The 27,589-nt window shown below is 41.9% G+C and overlaps 1 protein-coding gene across 1 annotated transcript; it reads right to left on the reverse strand.

The window, feature by feature from the left end:
• Positions 1-10: 10 nt before the first annotated feature.
• Positions 11-27,484, reverse strand: NRDC (nardilysin convertase). Its single transcript, XM_040565810.1, has 31 exons — positions 27,141-27,484; positions 22,777-23,098; positions 22,510-22,591; positions 21,492-21,645; positions 19,749-19,822; positions 18,233-18,328; positions 17,228-17,350; positions 16,133-16,190; positions 15,083-15,156; positions 14,819-14,888; positions 14,350-14,427; positions 13,785-13,905; positions 13,645-13,703; positions 12,961-13,015; positions 10,425-10,529; positions 10,032-10,155; positions 9,424-9,510; positions 8,668-8,787; positions 7,861-7,912; positions 6,567-6,717; positions 5,354-5,481; positions 4,868-5,030; positions 4,157-4,188; positions 3,721-3,859; positions 3,189-3,236; positions 2,776-2,828; positions 2,064-2,147; positions 1,269-1,359; positions 832-948; positions 509-598; positions 11-228 (listed from the first exon to the last, which is right to left on the reverse strand). The coding sequence occupies exons 1-31, from the start codon at positions 27,467-27,469 to the stop codon at positions 31-33; spliced, it is 3,477 nt and encodes a 1,158-aa protein (XP_040421744.1). The 5' UTR covers positions 27,470-27,484; the 3' UTR covers positions 11-30.
• Between the last annotated feature and the right edge of the window lie 105 nt (positions 27,485-27,589).

The following is a 27,589-nucleotide window of genomic DNA, read 5'->3' on the forward strand; positions in this document are numbered from 1 at the left end:
TACACATTACTGCAGGGCAAGATGTCATTTTTATTTTAAGATTTTATGGTAAGGGAGAACGTTGAGAGTTGATGTGTAAGCTTTGATGTCCTTGATGGAAGTAACGTTAGTCATCAGGGAGGATGGGGGCAGGAAAGTAAGATGAGGTATTTCACCAGACGAAGAATTCTGTACTTCTGAGACAGCTGTAACCTCTGCATCCCCTTCGTGCTTTCCAAATCCAACCACCTGGAAAAAAAGGGTACCATAAAACAATTTGGCTTTAAGATTCTGTAATAGGGGTATCGTTCAGTGTTCATCTGCCCTGAAAATTAAATGCAGATACTTCAATGCAATCTAAATGACAGTATTAGGTAGGAAATACAAAGCCACTAGTGTGGCTAACCACCAGAGGAGAAGTTAGACAATGTGACTTTTCCTACCGTACACCCTTACTAGGATCTCTCTGAGGTTATCAAAGCCTGGCGTGTCATAAGTTGGCGTCATAGAGCTAATGAGAAATACTCACATGTACGCTGAGCACTTTCTTCTTGTTGCTTCTGTGAGCTTGAAACCAAGTGACCAGGTCTGATTTTGTAACAGACTTCAGAGCTTCAATCTGAAACCCAGAGGTTTTAAATAGCACCATGACGATTCAAGTCATTTTAAACATAAAAATGGTTGCCTACAACAGCTATTCCATTAGACCTTTTAAAAATAGCGTATTTCTACTTCAGTACGTTTCTAATAGCATAAAACCAGCTATTTGTGCTTTGTATTTAACACTGCTGCAAAAAGCTACATGCAAGCGTTCAGTTTGGCAGTACTTGACAACAATGAGCATCTCCCCACCTCACGGGCGAGCCTGTCAAAGAGATACTGCTGGGTCACAACTTCATTCCAGTTCCTGTCGACTTCTTCTCCAAGGTGGGAATCTTCACATTCTTTAAGCTTTATCAAAGCTGTAACCTATGTTTGGGGGGGAGGGGGAAGAAGGTTTGAAGGGTTTCAACAACCTGAATTTACTATCTATCTATCAGCCACCTTTCACTGAAGTTAAAGGAAAATCCAAATGACATTCACAAGACAGTTCATTGCTCTTAAGCTTCTCTGGAAATTTCCAGGGACAACTATTCAGAGAATGAGCACCCCCATGGAGTGAGAGCCAGGACTTAAAGGTCAGTCCTTTGTTTGGGACCTCAGAAATATATTGGCTCGGTGTAACCAAAGCCTTCAGTTTAGGTGTCAGTTAGCAGTTAAAGGAAGAACGTTTCATGATCGACTTTTACCTGGGTGCTAAAAGCTTCTTCAGTTAAATGCTTGATTTTCTCCTCAAAGCAAGAAAGGAACTCCTCTATCTTCTTGTCAACCAATTCAGAACTAAATGAGAGTTAAAAAATTAAATCAGCTCAGGCAGAGAAAAAACACAACAAAAGTACTGAGGGATAAGGTAACAGGAGAAAAGGGAATGTTTGCATGAGCAGGGCAAACAAAGCTCACACATCTATAAACACCAATGTTTCTGTTTTCCCCCATACTGAGGAATAAAAATAGTGCTCTGATTTTTATCTATACTGTTCAAACCCAGGGACTTGATATAACCAAGCCACAAGAGGAAGAGCTGTGTGGTGCAGGGACTGCGGTATGCCCAGCAGCAGCACACGCTGCAGTGTGCTGTCAGGCCCCCAGTTGCAGCCCTCAGCCTTGCACATGAATAGAGCAGAAGTTGGTGGCCTGAAGCAGCTGAACGTTAATGCAACAAACTCTGAATGACAGTGGGTGCACTCAAAAGTTCAAGCAAAAGCCAACTGAAGTCAGCTGTCATTGGCTCCAGTAGAACAAATAGACGGTTAAATGAAATCTCTCAGCTGGCTGCTGTATAAATACACCATAAAATAGGTGTAGAAATGGTTGCACTTAGTTTGATACCTCACGAGACCAAACGAGGCCCAGATACTCAGCTCCTGAATTCACACAAGGGCTGCTGACCTCCTTCAGCACCACCTCCTAAAGCCACTTGCCGTACGTGTCCTGCAGTGAAGCCTTTCTCACTCAGTCTACAGCAAACACCGTTACACACTTACTTGTATTTAGTTGCCTGGGTTGCTACCGTGACTGAGAAACCAAGGATCCCAGAAGTATTCCTGCAGGTGGGGTACACGTGATAGCTTTAAAAAAAAAAAAGAAACAATACAGTAATTCCACAAAAACAATTAAATTTTCATTTACAGGACATGCTACAAGTTTAAACAGTGTTGGTGCTTTACCAAAAAAATCTCATACAAATTCTCAAGTCTTACTCCCATTATTTCCTGCGTCAATACATTCCTCTGTTTTCTCATTTTTGGGAAACCCTTTCAAGCTTGGCAGAGTAACTGTTTTTGAACTCATTTGCAGGAATTACCAAACAACATGACAAACCTGTAGCCATGAAAGACCTGTTCCCCTGTTCCAGTTTCATGGGGTGGACGGGTGCCTCTGAGGGAGTACTGCCACTGCAGAGCTGCTATGGCAGCAGCCCTGGGGAACAGCGAGCTGGTTTAGGAAGGGAAGGAACAACTTTGTGCTGAGTAATGCCAGGTTAACAGGTAAAAACCAGGTTAACACACCAGTGGCAGACGCCAATTCTTAAGGGACTCAGAACAACTCAGCTGCAGTTTGTGTCAATGGGTGCCTGTGGTTCTAGTGGGTTACATTTCTGCTCCCATTGCAACAAGCCAGGAATTAACCACTGCAAGGAAGGGGCTTCCAGAGTAAGAACACTGGGGAACATCAAAAGCATAGAGCTGAACTTACCCAAGGGTCTGCTTGGTTCTCAGGAAGTCGAAGCAGGGCTCCTCCATGTGCATCTGAAACAAAGCACAGATGTGTCACAGCAGTGATGATGGTCCTCTGCTGCTACCCCTCAGGCTCAACCCGGAAACACAAATCACAACACAGGAAAAAACCACACTGCTGCCTTTCCAGCTACACCCACTGAATGAAGAAGGGTCTCAGTCTTCTGGGTCAGTAAAGAAAACTGCTCCATGCTGCCCTCCCCAGCAGCCGTTTGGGTATCCCCTCCCAAACGCTCAGAAGTTTAATGAGAATGAGCAGTGAGTACACACTGAACCCTTCGTACCATTTAGCCCCAAGGCCTTATCTTAGCTCTAAGCACTGTTTGCAGGTAAGGAAATGTCACGGGTTATGAGCCATGATGGCTAACTTACCACGAGCAGCTCCATAAGGGTGTATTCCCTAAGGCTCCTGGCACCTGACTACAAAGAAAAGGAAGAATTTAGGATGATTTCACGGAGTTAAAAGCTACAGTCCAGCTCAAGGTGACAAGTGTGACGTACATCAGCTGCACTACAGCGTCAAACACAATTCACAGCAGGGACAGCCGAAAAATGCTTGGTCTCTGAGGGGGCCCAGTGTTGCCTGCAGGACCGAGGGGAGGGGTTTCACCCGAGGACCATGAGCTCAGTGTAAGGACACCAGGACGTAACTGCAGCACAACGCCCGGCTACAAGCACAAGGCCAGGAGCAGAAGGTGCTGCCTTCAGGAAGTGCCACGTGCGGTGAGAGCACACCTGGGTTTAGCCAGGAGGGCCAAGGGTTGTGTGTTAGGTGTTCATACGGGGTTTTGGTGCACTCTGTAACATCCTTGTCCAGAAACTGCTCTTGGCTGAGACCTACGTAACACTACAGCACCAGCAGCTACCAGAGGGACAGGTGAGTACACACAGAGCTGACGCGTACCTGGTAATACACTGTCACTTCAGAGTTGGCATCCCCTTTGTTGAGAGTTTTCACCTTGCAGAGCAGGTGTGTATTTGGCAGATCCACCACCCGGAACTGCACAGGGCAGGGGTGGGCCAGGGGAGCGAACTGGAGCTTTCTGAAGGGAGCACAAAGAGCAAAGTGTCAAACACCTGCTCACGTCTTAGCCAAAACCAGCCCAACACCCGGACATTTACCCACTCAGACTGACATTGCTTTCCCCTTCCCCAAACCAGAACAACGTCCTGCTTAAAATGCCGTGAGCAACGGTCACCTCGCGAACTGCCAGCAGCGCTGTACCCTGAGAGGGAGAAGGGAACGTCTGCACCGCTCCCACCCCGACCCCGTTCTCCAGAAAAGAATCCTGACTTCAGTTATAGTTACCACACGCACGGTGCAGGAGTCAGATACTCACTGAACAACGTAATTCAGAAAATCCTTTGCTTCCTAGGAGAGAAAATATAATTTTTACTCAGAAGAGAATTATTAGCCCCAATTCACAGCCACAAAGAAAGTAGAAAAGAGTCTTTAGTCAGTCTAGTTTTTTTCCTAACTTCTCTGCAAGGAGAATGCAGAAGCCAGAGGAACAGCAACAGCCAATGCAACAGCAAAGGGCACACAAAGGAGGGCCCCTCTCTGGGACCAGAGCTGGAGATCCGGGAAGGATCAAAGAGGAGAAACAGTAAAACTGACCAGGAATATCACACCATAATGTGAAAGGAACTTAGCTCACACATGGAAATTAGCTCCACCATGGACATTTCTCAGTATCAAATAAATCAATAACAATATCTATCAATATCAATACTACATCAAACTATAAAGAATGGTGGCAATGGGGGAAAAGGGTACAGGGCATATTTCTATCACATTTTCCCCTTAAATCAAATTCCTGAAAAAAAATAAAATAAATAAATGGGCATCTATGAAGACCCCTCAGTGGGTCATCTGCATGAGCATTCCTGAGTTTTTGAAGATGAAGCTGCCCTGCACCAGCAAGCCTCTGGGTTGTCAGTACAGAAGAGGCATTCAGCTTGCTGGTGAGCATTAGGAGCTGTTGCAGCTGTGTTTAAGCCCATTTTCAGAACAAGTTCCAGTGTGGATCAGCTGCTGAAGCTGTACTTACTCTGCTCGTGAAGTTTCCTTGTACGAGACCCTCTACAAAGAGCTGTGATTTGAAAGCCTTGACGAAGGAGGAGAGGGACTCAATGGAAAGGCCGTTCATCAGCGTTTGGTACTTGTCTATCATGGACCACCTGCTGTGTTCTAGGATCAGCAGACGCACATCCCTGCAATGCGAGAAAAGAAAACAAAACCACAAGCTATCAACAGCTGCTTAATGCAAGAGATCCCCTTTCTGACCCAGGAACTTACTGGAGACAGGGAGATGGCACCCACGTGCACTGCCCACACACCCTGCCCTGCCTCAACACCTGCTGTTGGCTGCAGGTGGCACCAGAACGGCAGCCACCTGGGTGTCCAGACTGAGAGCTAACCCTGGAACAAGCCTCCAGGAGCTCAGAGCAGTGATTTCCGAGCTCTTCCACTCAAGCCCCACACTTACTGTGAACAGTTACTGTGCAGCCACCTCTTGCCCTCCCCCAGAACTCACTTGGCTAGAGTCTCGGGTTTGATGAGGATGTTGAAGTATGTTTTCTTCAACTGCTCCGTTATCATTTCAAAAACTGCTGGAGTAAAGCTGAAGTCGGACAAGTAATCAATGATGAGCTGAAACAGAAGCTGTAAAGAAAACAGTTTAAAGTCATTATTTCTTAAAAATAAGACCAATTTAAACTTATTTCTGTATAGTTACAAAAAAAAAAAACATTGATCAACACGAAAGACACTGTTACTAAAACACATTCCTCAGTTCTGCTAGATGCTTTTCACTAAATAATTGTATACCAAATTACAGTCAGTTTCCAAAGGATGGCATTTTTAGTCAGTGAATGAAGTAAGCTCAGTATTCCAAACCAAGAGGAGCTTCCACATTCTACTGAAACAAACCTAGCCTTTGACTCCAGCACTACTGATTTGATGTTCCAGTTTTTCTTTCCACCGCTGGCTAGTACAATGAAATCAGAACAGAGCGACATTTGTGATTAAAAAGGATATTTGGAGCACGCTATTTACATCTCTGTGTTTTTCTTTTATATCTCACATTAACAGGTCTGAGAGATGATGGACAGTTTTGTTAAAGCTCCACTCAAGCCCTTGCAATGGAAGCCTAAGGAAGCTTGGTGGTTCTCTCTGCTCTTTGAACTGTACGTCCTCTCCATTTGTGCTTATCAGGTGTTACATGGCCAGCGTTCAGAGAATGGGATCAGGGATCCCCCAATCCTTGTAAAATCCTAGCAACCCAACAAAGAAAAACAGCATCCCAAATGAGCTCAGAAGCTGTATCTCCAAAATGAAATTGTAAACAAAGCTATTTTCAGACACATTTCTCCAGATAGCATGCAAATAGCCTTAGTTTGTTGACAGAGAGGCTCTAACTCTAAAAGAACATGGGAAACTCACATCTCTTTTTAACAGAAAAGCTATTATAGTCTAAATGGAGATATAGGTATTACTTAAAGGAAGATTTCTCTTAAGCCAGGCAAAAGTCAGTAATTTGAGCTTCTGTAAGTGAATAAAATATATGCAAGCCATGAAAAAGCATTTGCTGCCATTTCCTGTATTTGAACAGGGAAACAAATTTCCCATTCGAGATGGCCCATCTAAACGTTCTAAGGTCCAGCCAGCCAAGCTCCAGCTGCTAGGAGTGAAAGTACACACACTGAACAGAAGCATGCCTAAGTGTTTAGAAGATCATCGGCACTTACAGGTAGTTTATGATTGAATCCTTTCACTCGAATGACTAAGCCATGCTCTCCGGCTACCAGCTTGTATTCCAACTGGGCGACGTCTGCTTCATAAGCTGGTTCACCAAGATTGTGGGAAAGGATGTTTACAAATGTATCAAACAATACTATGCTGTGGGGAGAAAAGAGTAGAGGGTTAAAAAAAAAAAAAGAAAAAAGGAAATAATAAAAGGAGGTAAAAAAACCAAGGCCAACAAGTTTGGTTGTACACACAAGACATTCTCTAACAGAAATGAATACCTAAGTAAAAGGAGATTCAAAACCAATTTTCAACAAATTTGGAAATACAAAATGCAAATTTCCCTTCATCCAGAATGCACGACACTACTTAAAATTATTTTGACATTCAACTATTCTTTGCAATGAATAAAATTACAGCTTCAAACGATTTTAGATTTCTTCAAGGTAGGAACACACATTGTAACGTGCCAGTGCTTGAAACATTGAATAATCACAGAAAAAAAAATAGATTTTTACACTTTGTGTAAAGGAATGGAGGATAGCCAGTCTCTGTTTTTTTCTGAAAAAGCTTCTGCTATGCTAAGGACTTGAGTAATGAGATCACTGTCTATCAAGATATAAATAAATAAATAAGCTACAGTGAATTGGACTGCAATGTGGAAATTGCTGTCCTGTCCTCTGCTTCCAGGTTTTTGTTATTGCCTGGATTCCAATTCAAAGTTCAAACTAATAAAGCCCCGACGAAAACAGATTTATAAAGACATTCCTGAAACATTCCTCCTGCAGGTCTCAACAGCCTTAGGATAAAACAGCCATGAAATGTGTTACAAATAGCAATGCTAGCCTAAGATCAGCAAAAGTGTAGCATGTGCAGAGCTATAACCTTGAGGTCTGTGGAACAAAGGGTTCTAAATGCTGCCATGGGTCCCTTCACCTGCTCCTACACGCTCCCAGTCACTGGTTTAGGCGTGATTGTGCAGTTTTCAGGACCAATTCCTTTTCTAAGCACTTCCTTCTGGCATGCACCCTGCTGCTGTTACATTAATTTTTCCAGTTGCACTGGGGAATAACACATGGTGAACTCACACACACCTGTCTGCTACAGTAACCAACGGCCTGCTGCAAAACCACTCTTGCCAAACTTCAGAAAAAAACTACAAGGAAAATGCAAGAATGTGAGAAAAGGAACTGGAATTTTCTATTCCAGCTTAAAATTAGTCTCTCTTCGTGCTTTTTCACTAGGTATGGGCCTATAGTTATACTGGGAGCTATGCACAAATAACGTAACCCTTACTTCTCTGCAGACTGCTGTATCAACGGCGAGATCAGATGGAAACGAACATAACCTGGTGGGGGAAAAAGAGACTTACATGAGTAATTGTGTAACAAGGGACAGCTTTCCAAAGTCAAATATATTTCCATCAGGTTATTCTTTGGTCACAATTCAAGTCTAATGAAAATGGTCATTGAGCTGTAAGAACATATTTTTCTTTTATTAAGTCATCATCAAATGCCTTCTCTTTTCCACCCCAAAAGCTTTCCTTCAAAATACCAAATATTAGCAAATACAAAGCTGCACTTAGTAGAATACTAGCTCACATGATGTGATCAATAAAAATCAAAACAACTCTAAGAAAATTCCGTATGTATGTTTAACAGACTCTAAAAATAATGACATTCTGCTTGAAAATACCAAAATACTTTCCACATTTGTCTCAAAGGCAGGCTGTAGCTTTCTCTTTCTGTAGAAGAGACTACAGCTTTTTTCTACGATGTTCAAGTTCCTCACAAGCCCCAGTCTCAGTAACATATTCTGTATGCTAAATTCTGTCCATAGTCAGACAGTAGAAGAAACCAGTATTTTTCAGTGATTCCACCTTTTAACCTGAGTAATCAGCAGGGTTTCTTTATTGCAAGGTAGTTTACCTGCTTCTCTTTTATTGTAGCTAATTAATATATCAAAAGGACCATGGAAGAGCCGGCAGTAAACACTTCAGTATAAATGGCGAAGACTCTTGTGAGTTATTTTCCTTTAAATAAATTCCAGCTGGTAAAAACAGGGACTTCCTATTCTTAGGGAAGCCATAAGGCTTTTATTTACCTTTAGGGATTTTGAATTTATCATCTTTCCTGTACCAGAGACAGCCTTGTTGTGTGCTTAGTGTTTTGACTGGATATTCTGTCTCAGGGCAGTCAGCAACTTTCAAAGCAAAGTCAGTGGCTAACAAAAAGAAAAAACAAACCAAAACCAGAAGTTAGAGGGCTTCACAGACACAGCCAGGCTACATGAATAAAAGCCTGCAAAATTATCAGCAGAACACATTTTTCCCCTCCCAGTTTGTTACATTATACATGACGGCATATGTTTCCCTGGGCCCAAAGAACATTTAGAGTTTCACACCACTGAAAATGAATGACCAAATGAACACCAAATGAAAAACATTTTTCAGTTTCACACCAGAATACTGGCTCAGAAGCTAGGCAGAAATGGTTATGTTCTATATAGGCTGTAAATTACGGGTTTGTATTTTATTTGTTTTTGGCAACAAAGCCAGATGCTATTTAAATACTTTCAAAACCAGCAGGATTAAGCAAATAAAATTCCTCTACTTATGCGTCCACAGTTCTGTGTTAACTCTAAGAGCTGTATGGTCTGCAACTTTACATATTAGAAAAAGTCAGCTCCCAAATTTATAAATAAGAGAGCATTAAATGAAATTCAAGTGAACAGAGCTCCCATATATTTTAATTTTCAAAATCAGGTTGATGTTCAGATGGAAATAAAGATTGTTTCTAAACCACATTAAACTCACACAAATTACTAGGGGAAGATTTCATTCATGCTCAGGTGCCTTACCTATGTATTTGTTTTCTTCTGGAAGGTGTAAATCCTGATTTAATTCAAAGTCACTGGCCCATAGATCACTCCAGTACTTGTCAATATCTGTTAAAAAATATGAAATGCATTTAGTTCAGCAGGAAGGCTAATGCTTTCCTATTTCCTAGAAAAATCCATGAACATTTGCAGTATGATAAGAGTTTCTTCATGTCACCTTGTTCATCACGACTTTTTCTAAATCTGTTCCTAACAGCTCCTTTGGAGCAGGACTGAAGCAGTCCTATTCAAAATTAGATCAGGCCTGCCTGCATTAGTAACCCAGCTGCCAAGCCACCCTGTCCTTCATTGTTTGTGTTCATTTCCCTGTTCAGGACTTGAATTGCAGCCAAGTAGAGGGTTCACTGGGATCCCTGCCTCCTAAAACAACTGTAAACCAGGGAGCGGGAATCAACTGACACTAAACAAAGAACAATTACAGGAGGACAGAGTACTTGACTAATGATGAAGTCAGTTTAGCACTGAGGATTCATTTCCCTGCTTCCATGCGGTTGTATTTTGTGTTGTCACCCTTTTAATAGCTCTAACACATACATCAGACATTCTTTATGTTTCTGTCGCTGTTTTACCTTCCATGCTGTACTGTGTTCCAAACCACTTCTCCTTTAGATGACACCGGCCCTCATTGGCAGCAGACAGCAAAACAAGGTTGGCTCTCTGAGGACTGAGCTGGTTAAGGGCATCAGCAATGACCTGCAAGTGCAAGACAACACTTCAGTTCAAATGCAACTGTGGCTCTGCCTGACCCAGCTGAGACTTCTTAATCCGAACATATGAAGAACAAGACATCATAAGCTTACAAAAAAAGGAGATGTGCTTTCTGAATATAAAAAGTGATTCAATTGGTACAAAACCTGTGCCTCTAACATGCCTAATTGCATGCTTATATGTGCCTATATTATACAGTACGCCTGTATTTTCCCTACATCAAAACATGTAATCAGAGTTCAAAGAACATTTACCTCAGGCTTGTATTCAAACAGAAGCTGGTCTCCTGTCAGAAAATCCTCCTTCTGAAACAACTGCATGTTCTCACAAAGGCTTTCCACATAGTCAACTGGATCTGTCTAAAAACAAACAAACAAAGCTATTTTTCACATAATCAGAAAACAAAATACCAAATTTCTGTTTTAAGCAGAGCTTGAGCGGTCAGGCACATTGAGCAGGAGTTATGAGCTGAGTTTGGTATGGCATTTAGTTTTGATTATTAAACTAAATACATTTCATAACCATAACTAAGGCTCAGGACTGCTCTGAGAATCTTGAAGTATCAGAGACAGCTTTATGGAAGAAACAGCCTTGAGCATCTGTTTACAGTCATTAAACCTACTAGGTAAAGTCCCAGTAGAATGTGCTCCTTGCCTCTGCGGAACACAAGCAGAGTTCCACAATTCAAGGTTTAAAGTGATCTGGAACCTGGAAAGAGCAAGCTGAGGACCTGCTGCTGTATGGGTATATCTGATTCTGCTCCTTCCCTAAGTTGTCTGGCATGACATGCAGTATGAGAAGGAAGAGATATCTGATTTGGACATGAAGTACTGTGTAACTGTGTAAGACTGCCTAGTGGAGACTTCTTTCTGCGTGCATTTTCTTTTTGAACCAGCCAGCATCGCGCCATAAAGATTCTGGGTCCAGACACAGACCCCAGCTCCCCCTGAAAAGAGGCAAGCTTGACACATCTGTGTCTTATAAATGTACAGAAAAACAGGACCATGAATTTCTTAAGACACCGATATCTCAGAAAACATTAAGTCTGCCTTGGGGGCACATAACTGCTTCCCCCAAAGACATGCCTCTGTAACCATCACGCTGTAGGATGGCCAAGTACCAGCTTTTCCCATCACCCAGAAGAGCAGGGTGCCATGTCTAAGTCATTCATCTGTCCCAGGGAAGAACCCTGAACAACGCTGTCACTAAATCACATACATACCTCTGTCCCTCGCTTTCTGAGTTAAGTTCCCGAGCGGCCAGTAACCACTTAATGATCAATTAAAAAACAACACCATCAACTGGCCAGAAAGGCAGGACTCTACACAGTGGGTATTTCCTCCATGTGAACATGGGGTATTTTCTGCCCCTACCTGGCCTAATACTGGGAAGTATAAATCCTATTAAAGCAGCAACAGTTTTGAGGAACATAAAATTCTAGCTTGGTCTATAAAAAAGAACACTAGTATGAACCTTTCAGAATTAAATAGCTTCATTTTGATGAAAGAAGTCAAACTTCAGATTGGACAACACCTGTTTGCAGTGATTAAAGACTGAATCATAAAACCGTACACGGGGCAACAGATATACCTACTATGTCCATTATACTAAATGGCCATCCTTTAGAGATTTTTAGTTCTTCTCTACTTTGCTGGGGAAACTTTTTGCTAGGAGAAGACAGTCAGTTCTAATTTTTTAATAGTTGCACTTTGTTAACAAATTCATAAAAGCTGCATTCCAACGAAAAACAAAACACCACATTTAAAAAATGCACTTGGCAATCGGTGGAAACTTGTTCCTAGCAAAAAAAATCCACTGCTCTGTTATGTATTACTTAGGGTTGCTGGCAGAGGTCCCTGCTGTCTGTATCACTTGCAAATACCACTTTCCTCTGTTACTCAAAGGCCACTCAAGACACTCAATATCCTCCATATGCTATTTTGAAGGCAGAGCTACAGATGGAAGGATTTGCTAAAAATGACGTTTCTAACATCCTGGTGCTCAGTGCAGGCTGGCAGATCTTAAAAGTGTCTGAAAGGACTTGGAGTATCTAGAAAGAAAAAAACTCTTCCGATATTTCTTTCCAATATTTCCTATTCTTTTTTTTTTGTCCTTCCTGCATCTGTGTACTTTAAAGAAACCAAGAAAACTCAGTGATGTTTTCAAGCCATATATAGAATATATGGATTTGTCTTCCCAAAAGTTTTAGCGCCATTGAAAAAAATGAAGTTACCTTGGTAGAACTTGTATCTCCTTCTTTTTCTTTTTGTATCTTTAATAAAAATGCCTAAGATTTTTGCTAACTACTATTTTAATAGGCCAAGTAAGACTTGTCACAAAACCGAATTTATCTGTGTAATGTTGTAAGAGCAGACAAGGGGGTCATTAGCATCCTAGCCCTTGTGAGGCCAGGTCACCAGCCACACCTTTCACACAACACTGCTTTTCTGTTCCTCGAAATCAGCAGTGCAAAAACAGCTTAATAGCCACTGAAATTATAGAAAAAATACTGAAAAGCACCAGACAGTTTGCAGAGAACTATTAATGGGCACAGAACCTCACACGCAAGGGTCTAATGACTGAAAATTGAAGAGAGCCTACATAGATGACCATAAAAACCAAAACCCAATTTGTTGAGGACAATTCTTTCAGAAAAACAACCTCATTATTTTAAGTGCATAATCTGTTTCTAGTCATACAGAAGTTTGAAAACATAGTTCAAAATTTTAATAAAAAAAATATCCTGTTTATGCTTTACCTATATGCCAACAGAAAACAGTGGATGAATACCTGTTCCTGATAGTGAAATTCATTAGCTTCAATCTTCTGGATTTCTTCCCATATTCTGTAAATGAGGGAGGAGAGAATAAGTGGATTTCTTCCACTACTCCACAATATTTATTGAGAAACTGAAAAAAGCAGTCTAGGAAAGGAATCAAGGGTGAGTTTCTCTACAGTGATTCATTCTGGCACTAGACTTCGAAGCAATCTTACACATACTTCCTTTACCTCCAAAAGGACATTTCACAACTAGCAATAAGTTCTGCTATCTTCCAAACAGGGAGAGACTTAACTACAAGGAGTCAAATACTGATACCAAATTAATATAAAGGCTATTTATTACCAGAGCACCACGGACTTCCACAGATTTACAACAAAATTTATTTAAACCAATGCAAAACCACACCCTACAACTACAACTAGTTCAGCTTATTAAAATTAGGAATCGATCACAATAAATCAAACTAAAAACAAAGAAAAAAACATGAACATTTAATAAATTCATTTTTAAACTTAAATACTGGTAACGCTTCCCACACAGCTTTTCTACTGACTAACTTTTGTACTGACAAGCTTTACTACTGACCAACCAGTTATACTCTAGTAACCTACCAAAACATGTAAGCGCTACAAATAAATTGCTAATGGAGAGGAATGGTCTTGCCAATAGCTGATGTAGTGGCAAACACTTGCCTTTTATCTGGCCCTCTTTGCTGCAGCATCTTCACATACTGAAACACAACATGAGCCACCTGCAGACAGAAAGGAACAGATTATTCTTTCCAGACATTAGGAAAACAGCGTCAAATCAAGTTACAGTTACAAAAACATACCTCATAGAAGTGCTTGTAACCTTCATCAGTCAAAGTTACAGAAATGCTGAAGATGGAGTAGGTAGAGTTCTGTTCAAATCCTGTCTCACCATTTCCTCCATATAATGCAAGAGCCCAAAATCTGTGGAAGAATTAAAGACACTTATTAATTACTCATTTCAGCTTTATCTAAGCTTAGTTACGATTAGCATATCACAGCTTTACTTCAGTGGCTTTCAATCTGTTACCAGGTCACACAAAGTTTTTCAGCATAAAGATGTGAACCTCAGGATACAGAATTTAATAAAAAACATTTTTAAAATTTAATTTAATTTAATTTAAGAAAAAGCTAAGTTACCTTTGGGACATCTCTTAAAAATCAGTCACAGATGCTACTGATCCACAGACCACAAACCACTTATTTCTCACTTGGGACTATCATCAATTTAAAGACTATCACTACAAAATGCTCATATAAAAAGGCAGACTCGACCTGCCTTTATATATTAAAAAAAAGTGTGAGAAATAGTTTGTCTTTATTTTAATCATTCCAAAGCATTTAATTACTATGCTTAAAAATACATACTTTTTCCTGAGAAAGGAGAGAACACTTCCTTTGCCTTCATGTCCCACCAACCAGGAAATATAATGAAGTGGCTTCACTCTAAAAGAAAATTTAAAAATTAAATGCCAAGAGGTAATACTTTTTAAAGGAAGAATTCAAATCACTGTACAAACAACTATAATACAGTTTCTTTATGACAATTATTACATTTTCAGGTAGCATTAGGATAACAAGCTACGGACGTGGGAGTTCAGAACATGATGACTGATATGAGTCAGAGAGGAATGACGTTAAATCAGTTGTGCACCAATTCCACACAATTTATAAAAAGAACTGCATTTGCATCAGTTTAGTTCATTTTAAAAATGTTCTCCTAGCCGAACCAAAGTAATCTGTAACACAAATAAATGCGATTCTTTGGTTTCTTGTGAAATCCAATAAAATTATTCACAAGATAACATGGTAGAAGGAAAATACAACATCACGTTACCTGTAATACTGTTCTTGTGGTGGAAGTGCCCAGGTGATACTCAATGAATGAACTTTCCTGATTGGAACAACTAAACAGAAATAAATTTACTGAATATAAATACATGATTAGAAATAGGAAAGAAATTTTAAATAAGGCAGAAAGAATGGTTAAAAGTTATTCAGAACCACACAATTATTCTATGAAACACACAGATCCTTTCAGAACACAGAGGAAATATGAACGTATGTATTCAAAATATTTAAACAGATCTATTTTACCTACCTCTGTAAAGCTTGTGAAACTCTGGTGTGTCAAAAGGCTGAGTCAGATGGCCAAAGCTGGGTTTGGGCAAACCACTTGAAAGCAAAATTAAAGTGTGGTGTTAATGGCAAAGACTCAAGGCTACATGAGATAATCACCAGATGTCAGCACAGAGGCGGTACAGCAGACTAGCAGAAAGTGGCCCTTAACAAAGGGTGCAATGCAGGATCCACCCAAGCCAAACTGGAAGGAACCCTGTCATTCACTTGCACTCTGCCCACACAACAGAGCAATTACCCAAGATTTAGACACCCTGTCAACTCCTCCCTCTCCTTCCCTCCAAGGCAGTAACAAGAAAAAGCTTGCTTTCCCAACAGGGAAAGGGAAAGCCAAGCACAGTAAGAAACTCGAGATGGATTGTCTTGTGCCAAAGAAAGGAACAAGAGAAGGACAGGGGTGAGAAAGACAAATGTGTCTCCGTATAGCATTAGACTTTTACAGGAGCATTTTCTATGCACCAGAGAAATAAACATCAAACAACAAGGGAAAATGAAAGGGAGAATAAAGTTATTTCCGAGTTAAGCTTCTGCAGAAACCTCTTTTTATATAGCACATGGTGGTGAAATATTAAAAAAAAAAAAAAAAAAATCAAGTCCTGATCAGTTGCCACCTTAATGATGACATTTAAATTCAAGATACCATCCTAATTTATTTTGTTTCTAATTATTTTTGACACAAAGGAAAGATAAGAAATATGAAATGATAATCTACTTTTAAATGATTTATCATAAAATCAAGGTATCACCACAAATTAAACAAACACTGCTGCAAGTTAGCACCACACAGCTTGCAGGTTAAATGATTGCTATGCATAAACAAAATCTTCCTGAAACAATTAAACAGCAGTCTTTAAGTTTCAAAATTAGCCATTATTTTTTATGGGTAAGGATAAACAAATGTTAATTTCTTTAACATATCCAGTAAGAGATTTAAAAAAATAAAAAGCCCTGCCATTTTAAGCACAGATAATTTTATAATTTTTAATACTTTTATGCATCAAAAAAATCTTACTTATTTGGGATCTCAGAGAAGATTTCTGTCACCCACTTTTCCAATGTATCCAGTGTTTCTATTGAGAAAAAAAAATAATAATAATTTCCTGAAATTTCCTGAAGACAAATTCTCTCTCTCATCTCACCAGTTATTTTAAAGAGACTGCAAGTCAGTACATGTTAAAATTGCAAAGTTGTAAATTATAAGCTTTAAACTGGTTTGAGTCATTTCTTAATATTCACTAACTGTGTCTGGTTTTGTATACTATTCCAAAAAGTGAGGCCGATACTACTAGGATTTAAATTCTGGTAGTACCTGGTATGACTGTGAACAAGAATTACTGACTTAGGGATCTGAAAAATCACCAGTACTTGCTAGACTCATCCAATCATTCTATGTCCAGTACATATAAAGCAGTTTTCACTGATGGGAACTGCAGTAAGTTTTAGGCTCTCAACAAAACCCCTAAGCACAAACCTAACTTGAATGTACACAACTTTATTTTCAACACAACTCTATACTACCCACTTAACTTGTAAGCAATTTCTTTCCTTTTGTCTCAGCAGAAACGACCCATAGGTCTGAAGTTCTCTGCTGAAATGAAACACAACTCCATTTGCACATAATTTTTCAGTCTATGAGGAAAAAACTTCCTAGAGTTTCTTCCCAGTCTGTTATTTCAAAACCTCTCTTGAATGAGCCCCGTTCAGAACAAGACAACTGGGACACTCAGCCTCAGTCTCCCCATCGTATTCTGTGGAGGTTCACTGTTGACAGCAAGGAAAGCAGCAGCATTAAGTCATTTAAGTGGTTTGACTTTACAATCCTACAAGTTTCTCTTTTAAATATAACTGAGGTTTCACCTTCTGAGTTAATATGGAACCTATTCATCAGTTTTAGTTAAAAATTTCTCGAGAAGTGGCGGGATGATAATAACAGAGCACAATTGCTTGAGTCTCGTTTCATTTGGAAACCTGGCTAAAATCCACATCTAAATACGTCCTGCAGGACAGGATAATTCACTAGCATGGCTTGGGCTAAAGCTGAACTAGTTCCAAAAGCACTATGCCAAGAGCAGCAATGAGCCTGTTTATAAGGAACATCAGACATTACCTTTAGATTGGACAACTAAAGTCATATAGTGAGCAGAGTAATGGCGCTGCCAGAAGTCCCTCAGCCTGGTGTAGGTATCAATATTATTCATTTTAGGCTCGTGTTTGAGCGTATCTGCATTACCTGTAAAAGTTAAAAAGCGGTTAGTCAAGACCAGACATACCAAGAATTTCTTCTCTCCTGGTCACTGAGTCTAGTCATGGCAAGCATGTTAAAAGTACTTAGAAATCTGGAGTTAAAGGAATGTTAACCAAAATTTATTTTTTTCCAGTTTCTAGGACAGTTAGTATTTCTAGGACAAGAGAGGACAAAGTCCTCCTGTACTATCAGATCACACATACTGTGTACTATATAGCTTGTTGTCTGCTACCAGCTTGCCAAAGGAACTTGCAGATCAGGGGTGGGGAAAAAGAAGAGAAAATATGACTTTTAGGACACGTCACTATACAACTTTATAAAAATGATCTACATTTCAAAGCTGGCCATCTTTATTACCCATCACACTATAATTTATATGCCCACCAGCATCATGAAAGTGAGGGAGTTCTCAGAGGGACGCTATTGTCCTATGTAGGAAGGACAAACTTCCCTTCACTCACATAACCGAAGGTCTACTCCTGCAACCTTGACAGTGAATTATTTACTTTGAAAAGCCTCATTAGAATAAAATCCAGGAATATGTTATTTATCCATGGATTTTTAATAGCAAAAACAATCTTAAACAAGACAGAGATGACTCAGAGAACACTGCCTTTACATTAGCAGAAAGTTACATGACTCTATGCCTAGAGCAACCCAGCTCCAACATCAGCAAAAAGTACCAGAATGAAAAGTATCTTAAGAAGCAGGCAGCTGCTTTTATTCCCAACGGCTTTGCTGTGAAATGAGTAATTGCTCTCATACTTCTGAGACGGGTAATGCTCGCTGTGATAAGATAGCTCGTGTTAGTGCATATTTTAAGTGGTTAAAAGTTTGAATACTTTATAACTTTAATTCAGAACTTACCCCAAAAAAATTTCTTCATAGGATGTCCAGGCCTGGCAAGACTCCCAAACAGCATCTCCTTTCTGTTTGCGTCGGAGGGTCTTGCTAACTGATACTCTGTTAAAGATTTTGCAGTGGCATGAATCAAAATTTGAGGTCATGTTCCCATGGGGAAAACAAACAAAATAAAAAACAAAAAACACAGATGCAGCCTGGAATATTTTTTGTTTTAATGGATGATGAAATAGTGAAATAGGATAAGAAACAAGACTTGCTAGCAGTAATGAAAATAAGCCAAGAAAAGAGAAGAGAAAAAAATGTAGTTCATTGCTGAGAAGTAAAGAAAGGGATAAACAGGAAAAGCATACAAAGCCCCAGCCTGTCCTGTCTGAATGTTCTCAATCTGTTAAATTTAATGGGAACACAAGGCCATCAATATTCTACAGTCAGGCCCTGCACAAAAAGCCAGAGATCAATTACAGATCTGTTTCTCCTGTATAACACACGGAATAACTTCTAGCATAATAATGAAATGAGAAATTGAAAACTGAGCAAGATAGTTTCCAGAAATGAAGTTTTGCAGTTTAAACTAATCCAAATAAGGGATTTTCTGTTGAAAATTAAAAATTTGCCCTCTCCAACTGCACTTTCTTCTGGTAGAAGCTGTAAACTCTCTCGGTCGGGTTGTTCTGCAGCCAGTTCATCAAGATGACACAGTTACCCGACAGCTCACTGCTACAGTGTCAGTACAAGCCAAGGAGTAAAACTGCAGGATGAAGGTAGTGCAAGTGAAGGCATAAATTACCTTAGGCTGCTGAAGAAACTACACCTTAAATCACAAGACAGGTCCTTGTGTTTATACTGACACTTAGTTAAATTCAAAGATCGAGTTGCCCAGTTTTTCTTATCAGAGAAAAAAAAAAAAAGACTTCAAAACCATATTTGAACCAGTCAGTGTATCTGCCAGGAACAGGTTTTTATTCTAAAGCAGTGAGCTTTTATAGGCAGTCTGGAAGTATTCATTATGTATTAAAAAAAACAAGTGAGCACTCCACTCGCTTTTGTGCCAATTTCCTTCTGTGAAGCAAATTTGTATTTATTACAGGCATTAGGATAACGAGACAAGTACAATCACACAGACTTATTGTATTAACAATAACACACACACAGGATCGGAGGGAGCACTGGGGCTGTGCTGGAGCTACAGGCATGTTGTTCATTAAAGACTACACACATGCTTATGCAATTGTCCTACCAGTTACTGCCAAATGACCTAAAATTATTAATTTTCAGTACAAGAAATAAGATAGTAAGCTCTATCGGTAATGGCACCATGCTCAGTCTTTCTCCTCTAACAGCCACTGATATCCATGAAAGTTAAGAAGAAATCTAAGAGTTTAATTTCTCTGTTGAGTTAGATGAACTTGACTGGAGTGTTCAGAAAGGTAATCCCAAGTAGGAAGCAATAAGCAATGCTACTAAATAGGTCTTATTTTTTATTAAGATGTACTAAACACACAGAAAAAGAAACTCTTACCACTGTCTACAGCCTCAACTTCTCGGTCTATTGCATCCCTGATCATTAGCGGGTGAATAAAGAATTGTGCCCACCTATGAAAGAGAAAAATATGTGCTTTTCCTCAGTGTCTCTTAAGATAAAGCAAAATAAAACAAACAAACAAACAAAAAAACAACACAACAACTAAACTCAACATCTACTATTTTTAGTTTATAAAGTTGCTTGTCTTACTACAAATGATGTAATTCTGGAGTGTATTGTCCTAAGGAGAGATAAAAGCCAGTTTAGCGACAGCATCAAAAAGCAAATGGCAAGGCTGCCGTGCGGGAAGAGGGCATTTAGATCGCAAGAACAATCACACCAGATCAGACAAGTGATCCATCTAGTCTGGTTGTGGCTCTAACAGTGGCCAGTATCAGATGCTTCAGAGGAAAAATGCGGAAAAATCCTCAGTTGTTCGTTACGAACAACATAACCACAAGGAAGTTCTTCCTAACTCCAGGCAAAAAGGAATGTTGATTTATGACCAGAAACATAAGTTTTTATATCCATTACAATTTCATTTACTATAAATGTCCAGACACCGCCAGACACGTCTGCTCCTTTACCCATAGAGAGCAGATCAATGGCAAGGGACAGGTCTGCAGTGAATGGAGTCAGCAGAAGGCTGCTAGACAATCTATTATTTCTATTTTATTTGTATTGTTTCCACGCTTCATGGAACTTGTTGAAGCAAAACGTTAACAGGAATACATTACTGACAGAGTTCTACGACTACAGAACCCATTAAACTAAAGTCCATTGAAATGTAATGTCTTTCTTTAATTCCAAAGTTGACCAAATGAGCAGAAATCACCAGCAACAACCATTTATTTTCTTTGTATGTTATCCCACAGCCTACAGAACTCCTAATTTCTGTTTCCCCTCCACTAAGTGAGCTGTTGTGACCAATTGTAATTATATTTTTTGATTCTTTCTCACTTTCAAACATCTAAAACCTGGACTAACCTGCAAATGAAAACTGAATTTAGCCTAATAAAGTAAAATTAAGGCAATACTTGGTAAAATGTGCAAATACTAGATCTTGTCTTCATCATTACTTTCCTCCTGAGATATATCACAGCATCAGGACTACTCAGCTGACATGCCCTCATGAATGAGTAATTTCTTCTCATGGAAGGAAACCACTCAGACAGGTGGAGCAGCGTTGTCCTAACATACCTCACAGCACAAAAGAGCAAGGTAAGTACTTCACCCCAAAAGATACGCATTTCGCTGAATAACCAGGACTGGGTTAAATGTACCTTTTTGAGGCACACACTGTACCACAATGCTCAACACTACCCTCCTACCCATCTTGATAGATTAGACTTGGAAACAAAATAATCAAAAGCCAACCCCTAACTCTATCAGGACAGATACTCAAAGGATGAATCACCAGGATTCTGGAGGCACCTCCCCTCCGAACAGTTGTCGCACTGCATAACGTTTCTCACTTCATCAAAGCCACCAGTTTAAGAGTGGCAAGACAAAGAGCTCGCAGTAAGACTTGCACACAGATCCTAAGTAACCACACAGCAGCTACACAGGCACTACAACATCAGTCACCTAGCCACGGGGAAATCTTATTTCCCTACGTTTGATACCCTCTTTTTGTAGTACAAGTCCCTGTGGAAGTGCAGCAGCAGCCAGCCCCAAAATGAAGAACTGACCACCAGGGACATGCACACACCTCCACCACCACCACCGGCGGGCAGTTACCTATCCAGCGCCTCCTTGAAGTACTTCCTCTGCACATCGAACTGGAAGACCGTCCGCTCACAGTCAGTCGAGGCATTGTCACTGCCCCCGTGCTTCTTCAGGAACGCATCAAACCCGTTCTCATCCGGGTACTTCAAACTGCCCATAAATACCACTGAAACGAAAATCAGCCAAATTACCACGACGACATGAATTTGTTACTCCTCATTGCAGCAGGGAGCCCCCCACCCAGCTGACACAGCAGCTCCGAGCAGGCGTTAACACGTCGTCCCGTCCGGGACCGACCTCGACAGGGCCCAAATCCAAGGTTAAAATGAATTCTAACTTCTCACATCATTTTCGAACGTGAGGCAAAACACCACAGCAGATGCCAGGTTCAGGTTTGGAACCAGCGATGCCAACAAACAGCCTGAGGGCATGATTAGACAAACCATCCCCCTGGCAAGAAACACAAGTGACATCCTCTGTACTTCAGTGCCATTTCTACTGCTCATCTGCAACGACCCAGGTTAAAACATATTGTCTTTTTTTTTGAACACAATGCATTTCAGAATCACATCAAAATTAGATAAAGCATGCAAGAACTGAAGGTGCACTCCTCTAGCAATCGACAGTGTAATTTGACCAATAATTAGAGTAACCTGCCTTTGGCAGAAGGCCCAAATAGACTGAGAATAACAGCACCTTTCTAGGTATGACTGGCCTCAATAGGTCACGAGTAGCATTTATGGATATGTCTGGTCAGAAACTTCACAACATTTGTCCCCACATTTAGTGGTTAACAGAAAAGCGTACACTAATGCACAGCCTGCCAAAGGGAATGAGACTCCTTCTCCCACATTAAGAGTTCCTTACTAGATCAGTATTTTTATAAAAACACAGATTTATTTAACTAATAAAAATAAATTCTAGGTAGCTGAAATATGAATTAGCACTAAAAATGCCACAGAAATCCAGAGCTAGATATCCCTAATTTTGCACTGCAGCTGGAAAAGATGAAACAGAGGCAGATACGTACTATGTTCCAGGAAGTGTGCTAATCCAGGCAGATCTTCGGGATCAGAGAAGCTGCCAACAGCGACGCAAAGGGCTGCTGCAGACTGAGAAAATACAACAGTCTCAGTAAAAGCAGCTTCAAGAAATACTTTAGGAAAATGACAGACATGTAAATCAATCAGGACAGGCATAACACAAAGAACGGCTCTGAATGTCTAATCACAAGGTTTCAGAGCACAAGAAAGCTCTGTATATAATACTTTTTCACTCTATAGTTTTAAATACATACCTGCTTTTCTGTACAGCCTCTCTTTCTTGTCTCTTCCTTTTCAGCTAGCTCTTCTAATTCACTGTCATCGGGATCATTGAAATCCTCGTTATCTCCATCATTGTCCTCACCCTCATCCCCCTCATCACAGTCCTCATCATCAAACCCTTCTCTACCATCTTCGATCTCGGCTCCAGAGTCGTCGTCATCTTCATCGCTTTCCTCTTCAGATTCATCACCATCCTCTTCTTCCTCTTCCGAAGACAATGCGGATGGGGCACCCTCCAAGTAATTCAAATCCGAAATCAAAAGTGCACATAGGCCATTCTGCAGTTTGATATACCTGAAAGAATTGTTTGCAATGAATACAATCACTTCCCAAATCCAAATTCTCAGAAGCACAGAAATTTCCGCATTTCCCATCTTCAGCTGAGACTTCCCAATGAAATAAGGGCAGCTAAGAAGGTGAGCAGATTCAGAGTGGAAAAGTAAAAATACTCTTCTGATATTTAGCAGCTGAAAGAAGCAAGCAATTCAAGACAGCAGCAGAAGCCCTTCTGCCCATAAGGTTAAGGACATTGATTTGGGCTTTTATTTCTCTCTGTGAGATATCTGAGCTAATAGCACCTGGTTAGAGAAAGCTTAATGTACTCAGAATAGGCAAACCCAAACTTCAGCACCCTATCATGCTTGGCAGGCTCTTGTGAACATATATTATGTGACAGAATTAAGATCTTTGGTTTTCCCTCTAAGCAGGCCCCAGAGACTCAATTTTATTTGATTTTATGAATGCTTTCCATCAAATGGGACCTGCAGGTTTGGCAGGCACATGTTAGAAAGGACAAGTCTCCTCCCCAGCCTTAGTAAGTCACAGTGGCTTGGGTGTGTTGCCATCAAGAGTGACCTTACACAGGTCTGTGTGTTTACATCCATATGTGGACATCCCTACATGGACTATATATGTACGTGTGTATAAATCCCTATCCAGCACCATTCTACAGCTTCTCAGGCTGAGGACAGTGCTGATGCTTTGCCTGACCAGAGCTCTCAGCAGTGAAAGTTCATGCCAGATCAGGAACAGACACAGTCACACTTTGTCACATGAGGCGGAGCACCACCTTTGAGAGCTGCTGCGCTGCAGAAACAAAGGAATTCTGGATCAAGAAAATACCTGATCCAACCTAACACTGGTTGTATCTGATCCATTACAAACCCTGGTGGTGTAAAACTAACCCACGGGCTCATCCCACCTTCCCAGAGAAATCTGAACAGCAGAGTAAGTTTATGCCAGATGAGACCGTTGCAGCATGGCCACCGTTTTTTATCTCAGCAGCAGAAATTTCAAACCAGATTTGCGGATCAAGCTACAGGGTAAATACCCAAATGAAAAATGAAATGTGTGCTGTTTGATTTCCAAATGCACTGTTCCCAAAAGCTCTCCAGTACCGTTTCATGCATGGCTATCATTATGTAATTTCTAAGTTTGTACCAGTAAGAGCATGTGCTATTATCAATATTTCAATTCAAAACCTGAGGTCAGTGTGAGCTTCATTCTTTACAAGAGCTGCAAGACACTTGCTACAGTTCTGCAACCCACACACCTGCTTGAAAACACATTGCACAGAGCACTTCTCCTCCAGCTGAATTTAACGAGGAAGTATATGGATGAAAGCAATAAAGAGGGCATCGTGATTACACATCACACTTCTTAGACTATCAAGTCTATGAAAAAAGCTGAAGACCAAACATTTAATAGTTGGGTTAAGTTCAGGAATTATGACTGCTCCTCAACTGTGGAAGTGACAGCACCCGCTCTGGCCCAGGGTTTCAAAATCACTAACACGGCTGTCCTGCATAGCACAGGACCCTGAACAGGATGAATTTGATCTGAACAGGTGAAAGCACAGTTGCATTCTTGTTGCTTTAACCCACGGCAGTGTTAACGTGCAGAGATGCTGTGACTAACTTCAGGAGGCACAGATAGCACGAGATCCCTGCTAAAACGTCTGGGTACAAAGTCAATCATCCACACATTTGGAATGTCTGAATAGCGACGTGCGTTTGTACCCCACATCACGTTATACAGCTGCAGCGCTCCTGAGCACGCGGCAGGGGTCCTACAAACCAGATGCACTGCGTGCTCGGGTGCTTCAGGCTCTGGAGAACTCCCAGCAAGAGCCCCAGACGGTGCAAGTCAGCGCTGCTACAGCACGTCCTCCAGCAGGCCCAGCACCTTCCGCACCTCCACGCGCAGCTGTCTTCAGCTTCCACGTCCCACAAAGAGCACTCACTTCCCTGGGGTCGGTACAGTCACGGAAGGCAGAGAACAAGCAGTACGGCGCTATTCCTCCAGAAGAGTTGCCATAAAGCTGCGCAGCCAGGTGTACCAGTAGCTCATTTCTCCTTTCCCCATGCAGCCATTACACTAAGGCAGCAGGTGATACTAATTTGACATTACTCATCTCCAGGCTCGTCAGCGTCACATGCTAGCACCGAAAGCACAGTAACTCTTTAACCACACTGCTGTCGAAGGCTCTCTGATTTCACTTAAGGAGTACCTGGAACACCTGAGGCTGTACTGAGCAGAGGCACCAACTGACATCGGTGTTCTTTTCTTTTTCCGTGTTTCAGTCCAATGGAAAAGAACAAGCGTAATCAATACAGAAGTATCAATTAGTATGCAAAATACAGTAAGACAAATGCAATCATGTAGTAAGAGAAGCAAGCGTAGTCCCATTGCTTTTTAGAAGGACTGTACAGACACTGATACAAATAATCCATGAAACATAAAAGTCAAATTCTTAAAGATACATCCTGGGTAAGCTGGAACAGCTTGGTGTTCTCACACTAAGGTATTTTCTTACATCAGTGGTAATTGTTCAGCAGTTACGCAAATATGGAAATATGTAATAATGCATAGCAAACACTTAGAGAAACGTCTTAATTCTTCAAATTACAGAAAACAAGCAATACAAACTCATGAAATCCCATATAAGGATGAACTTAAATACAACAAATTTGGGGGAAAAAAATCCAGTTAAGATAACTACCCACTCTTAGCTCTGAGAGACTATGTTCCATGAACAGATGCAACTTCAGTTATGATCATTTCTGTCCCAGCAAACTCACTTTTGAGAATACATTTTGCAGGCTGACGGAACTCCTCTGCTTTTATGACTGGTGTGTTTGAGATGATAATTCGGTGAGAAGTTGTTTTAAGATCCATGAGAAAGAAATTAAATCAACTGTGAACTGCCTGCAGTATACGTCAACACCAATGCAAGAACAGAGAAGAAAAACTGTATATGCATCACTAAATCTCGTCTTTAAATTTGCTTAGAGGGTTTGGAACATAGCTAACAAAGGCACACTTTACTTTTAGCAATGCTGTCTTCCTAAGGGATACATTTGTGTCTGTTCCATGCAAGGCTCACTCCCCATACACAGAAATCAATCTGAAAAGACGTGACTCCTGGCTTCCAGCTGGAAAAACGTCTGTTAAGTACAGAGAGCAGGATTTCTGAGAGACGTCGGCATTTGTCTACTCTATGCTGCATGCAAATGCGCTCTGCAATTCCCTGCGTGTGGAGGAGGTTCCTGAGCCTCAGAGCAGATTGCCAGTTTCCAGTGGACTTCCCAAGCTTCATCACACTGTCATTCCAGGTAGCAAAGGCACAAGTTTCCTAAGCTGATGGTCCCTGTAGCTACAAAGTGCAGGAAGACACCTCCTGCAAAGCGGTGTGAGCGAGAACGCCAGCAGGGGAGGCAGACAGAAATGGGGAGGAAGAAGCAGGGAAGTAGGACAACAAGGGAGGGAGGAAGTTTGTTCCCCAAGCCAATGGGCACAGCCCCCGTGCAGCCAGCAGGGAACTTCAACCTATGTCACTGCGAGTCCACAATTCAGCTCCAGGCTGGGGTTTAGGCAGTCTGATCTGTGCAGCCAGCAGAGGCGTTATGAAGGGTAGAGCTAAAAGAGCTCATCTCACAGGGGCTGGGTAACCTGCCTACAGCATCCCTCGGAGAAGGGCTCCCTTACCAGCCTGCGGCGCTCAGGCCCAGCTGCTTGGGGACAGGACATTCCTCGTGCTCCTGGGGGGTTTGTTGGGAGCACCAAGCGAAAACACCACCAAAATGGCAGCGTAAGGTCTCTGCTCACAGCCGTATTTAAGCCTGGAACCCCTCTATACGGGAAGAGTTCTGCTGCTGCCGGTTTTAGCCTGGTTTCAGCTCGGCGCTGCCCCAGGACACCCCCGCCAACAGCCTCCCGCTGGGGATCGGCGCTCCCATGGCCGAGCAGCCCGGAGGGGGGGCACGGGAACTGCACCGGGCCCCCACCCGCGGCGGGGCCGGCCTCCAGCCCCCCCCAGCCCCGTCCCGGCGCTCACCGGTACTGCTTGGGGTCGCTGGGCGACTTGACGATGTCGGGGTCGCCGAGGTTGGCGCCCCGCTCCTCCTCCTCGTGAGGCGAGCGGCCTACGGCGTCGCGGCCCGCCTCGGCGGCCTGCTGCCCCCCCAGCACCTCGGGGCAACCGCCGCCGCCCGCCGCCTTGTTCCTCCCGGGCATAGCCGCCCACAGCGGCCGGGCCCTGACGAGAACCGGCGGCAGCCACCGCCCCCGCTCCGCCCCCGGCCCGGCCCCGGCCCCGGCCTCGGTCCCGCTCCTGGCCGCCGCCGCCCGGCCCCTCCTCACGAAGGCTGCCGCGAATCTGCGCATGCGCGGCCGGCCGCCGGGCCCCGCTGCCAGGCGGGCGGCTCCCGCCCCGCCGGGAAGTGGCGGTGGCGGTTGGGGGGGGTCGGGCCCCGCGTCCTGTCAGCGCCCGCCGCGGTGTCACGT

The sequence above is a fragment of the Cygnus olor genome, chromosome 8, assembly GCF_009769625.2.
Source record: "Cygnus olor isolate bCygOlo1 chromosome 8, bCygOlo1.pri.v2, whole genome shotgun sequence".
Classification (NCBI taxonomy): Eukaryota; Metazoa; Chordata; class Aves; order Anseriformes; family Anatidae; genus Cygnus; species Cygnus olor.

What these genes read in the sequence shown, in the direction of transcription:
- NRDC (XM_040565810.1), bottom strand. Translation starts at nt 27,469, where the DNA reads ATGCGCAGATTCGCGGCAGCCTTCGTGAGGAGGGGCCGGGCGGCGGCG. An exon ending in TATGAAGAAATTTTTTTGGG is followed by an intron (nt 17,351 to 18,232) that starts GTAAGTTCTGAA and finishes TAACTTTTACAG; the next exon opens with GTAATGCAGATACGCTCAAA. An exon ending in TTTCTGAATTACGTTGTTCA is followed by an intron (nt 3,860 to 4,156) that starts GTGAGTATCTGA and finishes TGCTCCCTTCAG; the next exon opens with AAAGCTCCAGTTCGCTCCCC.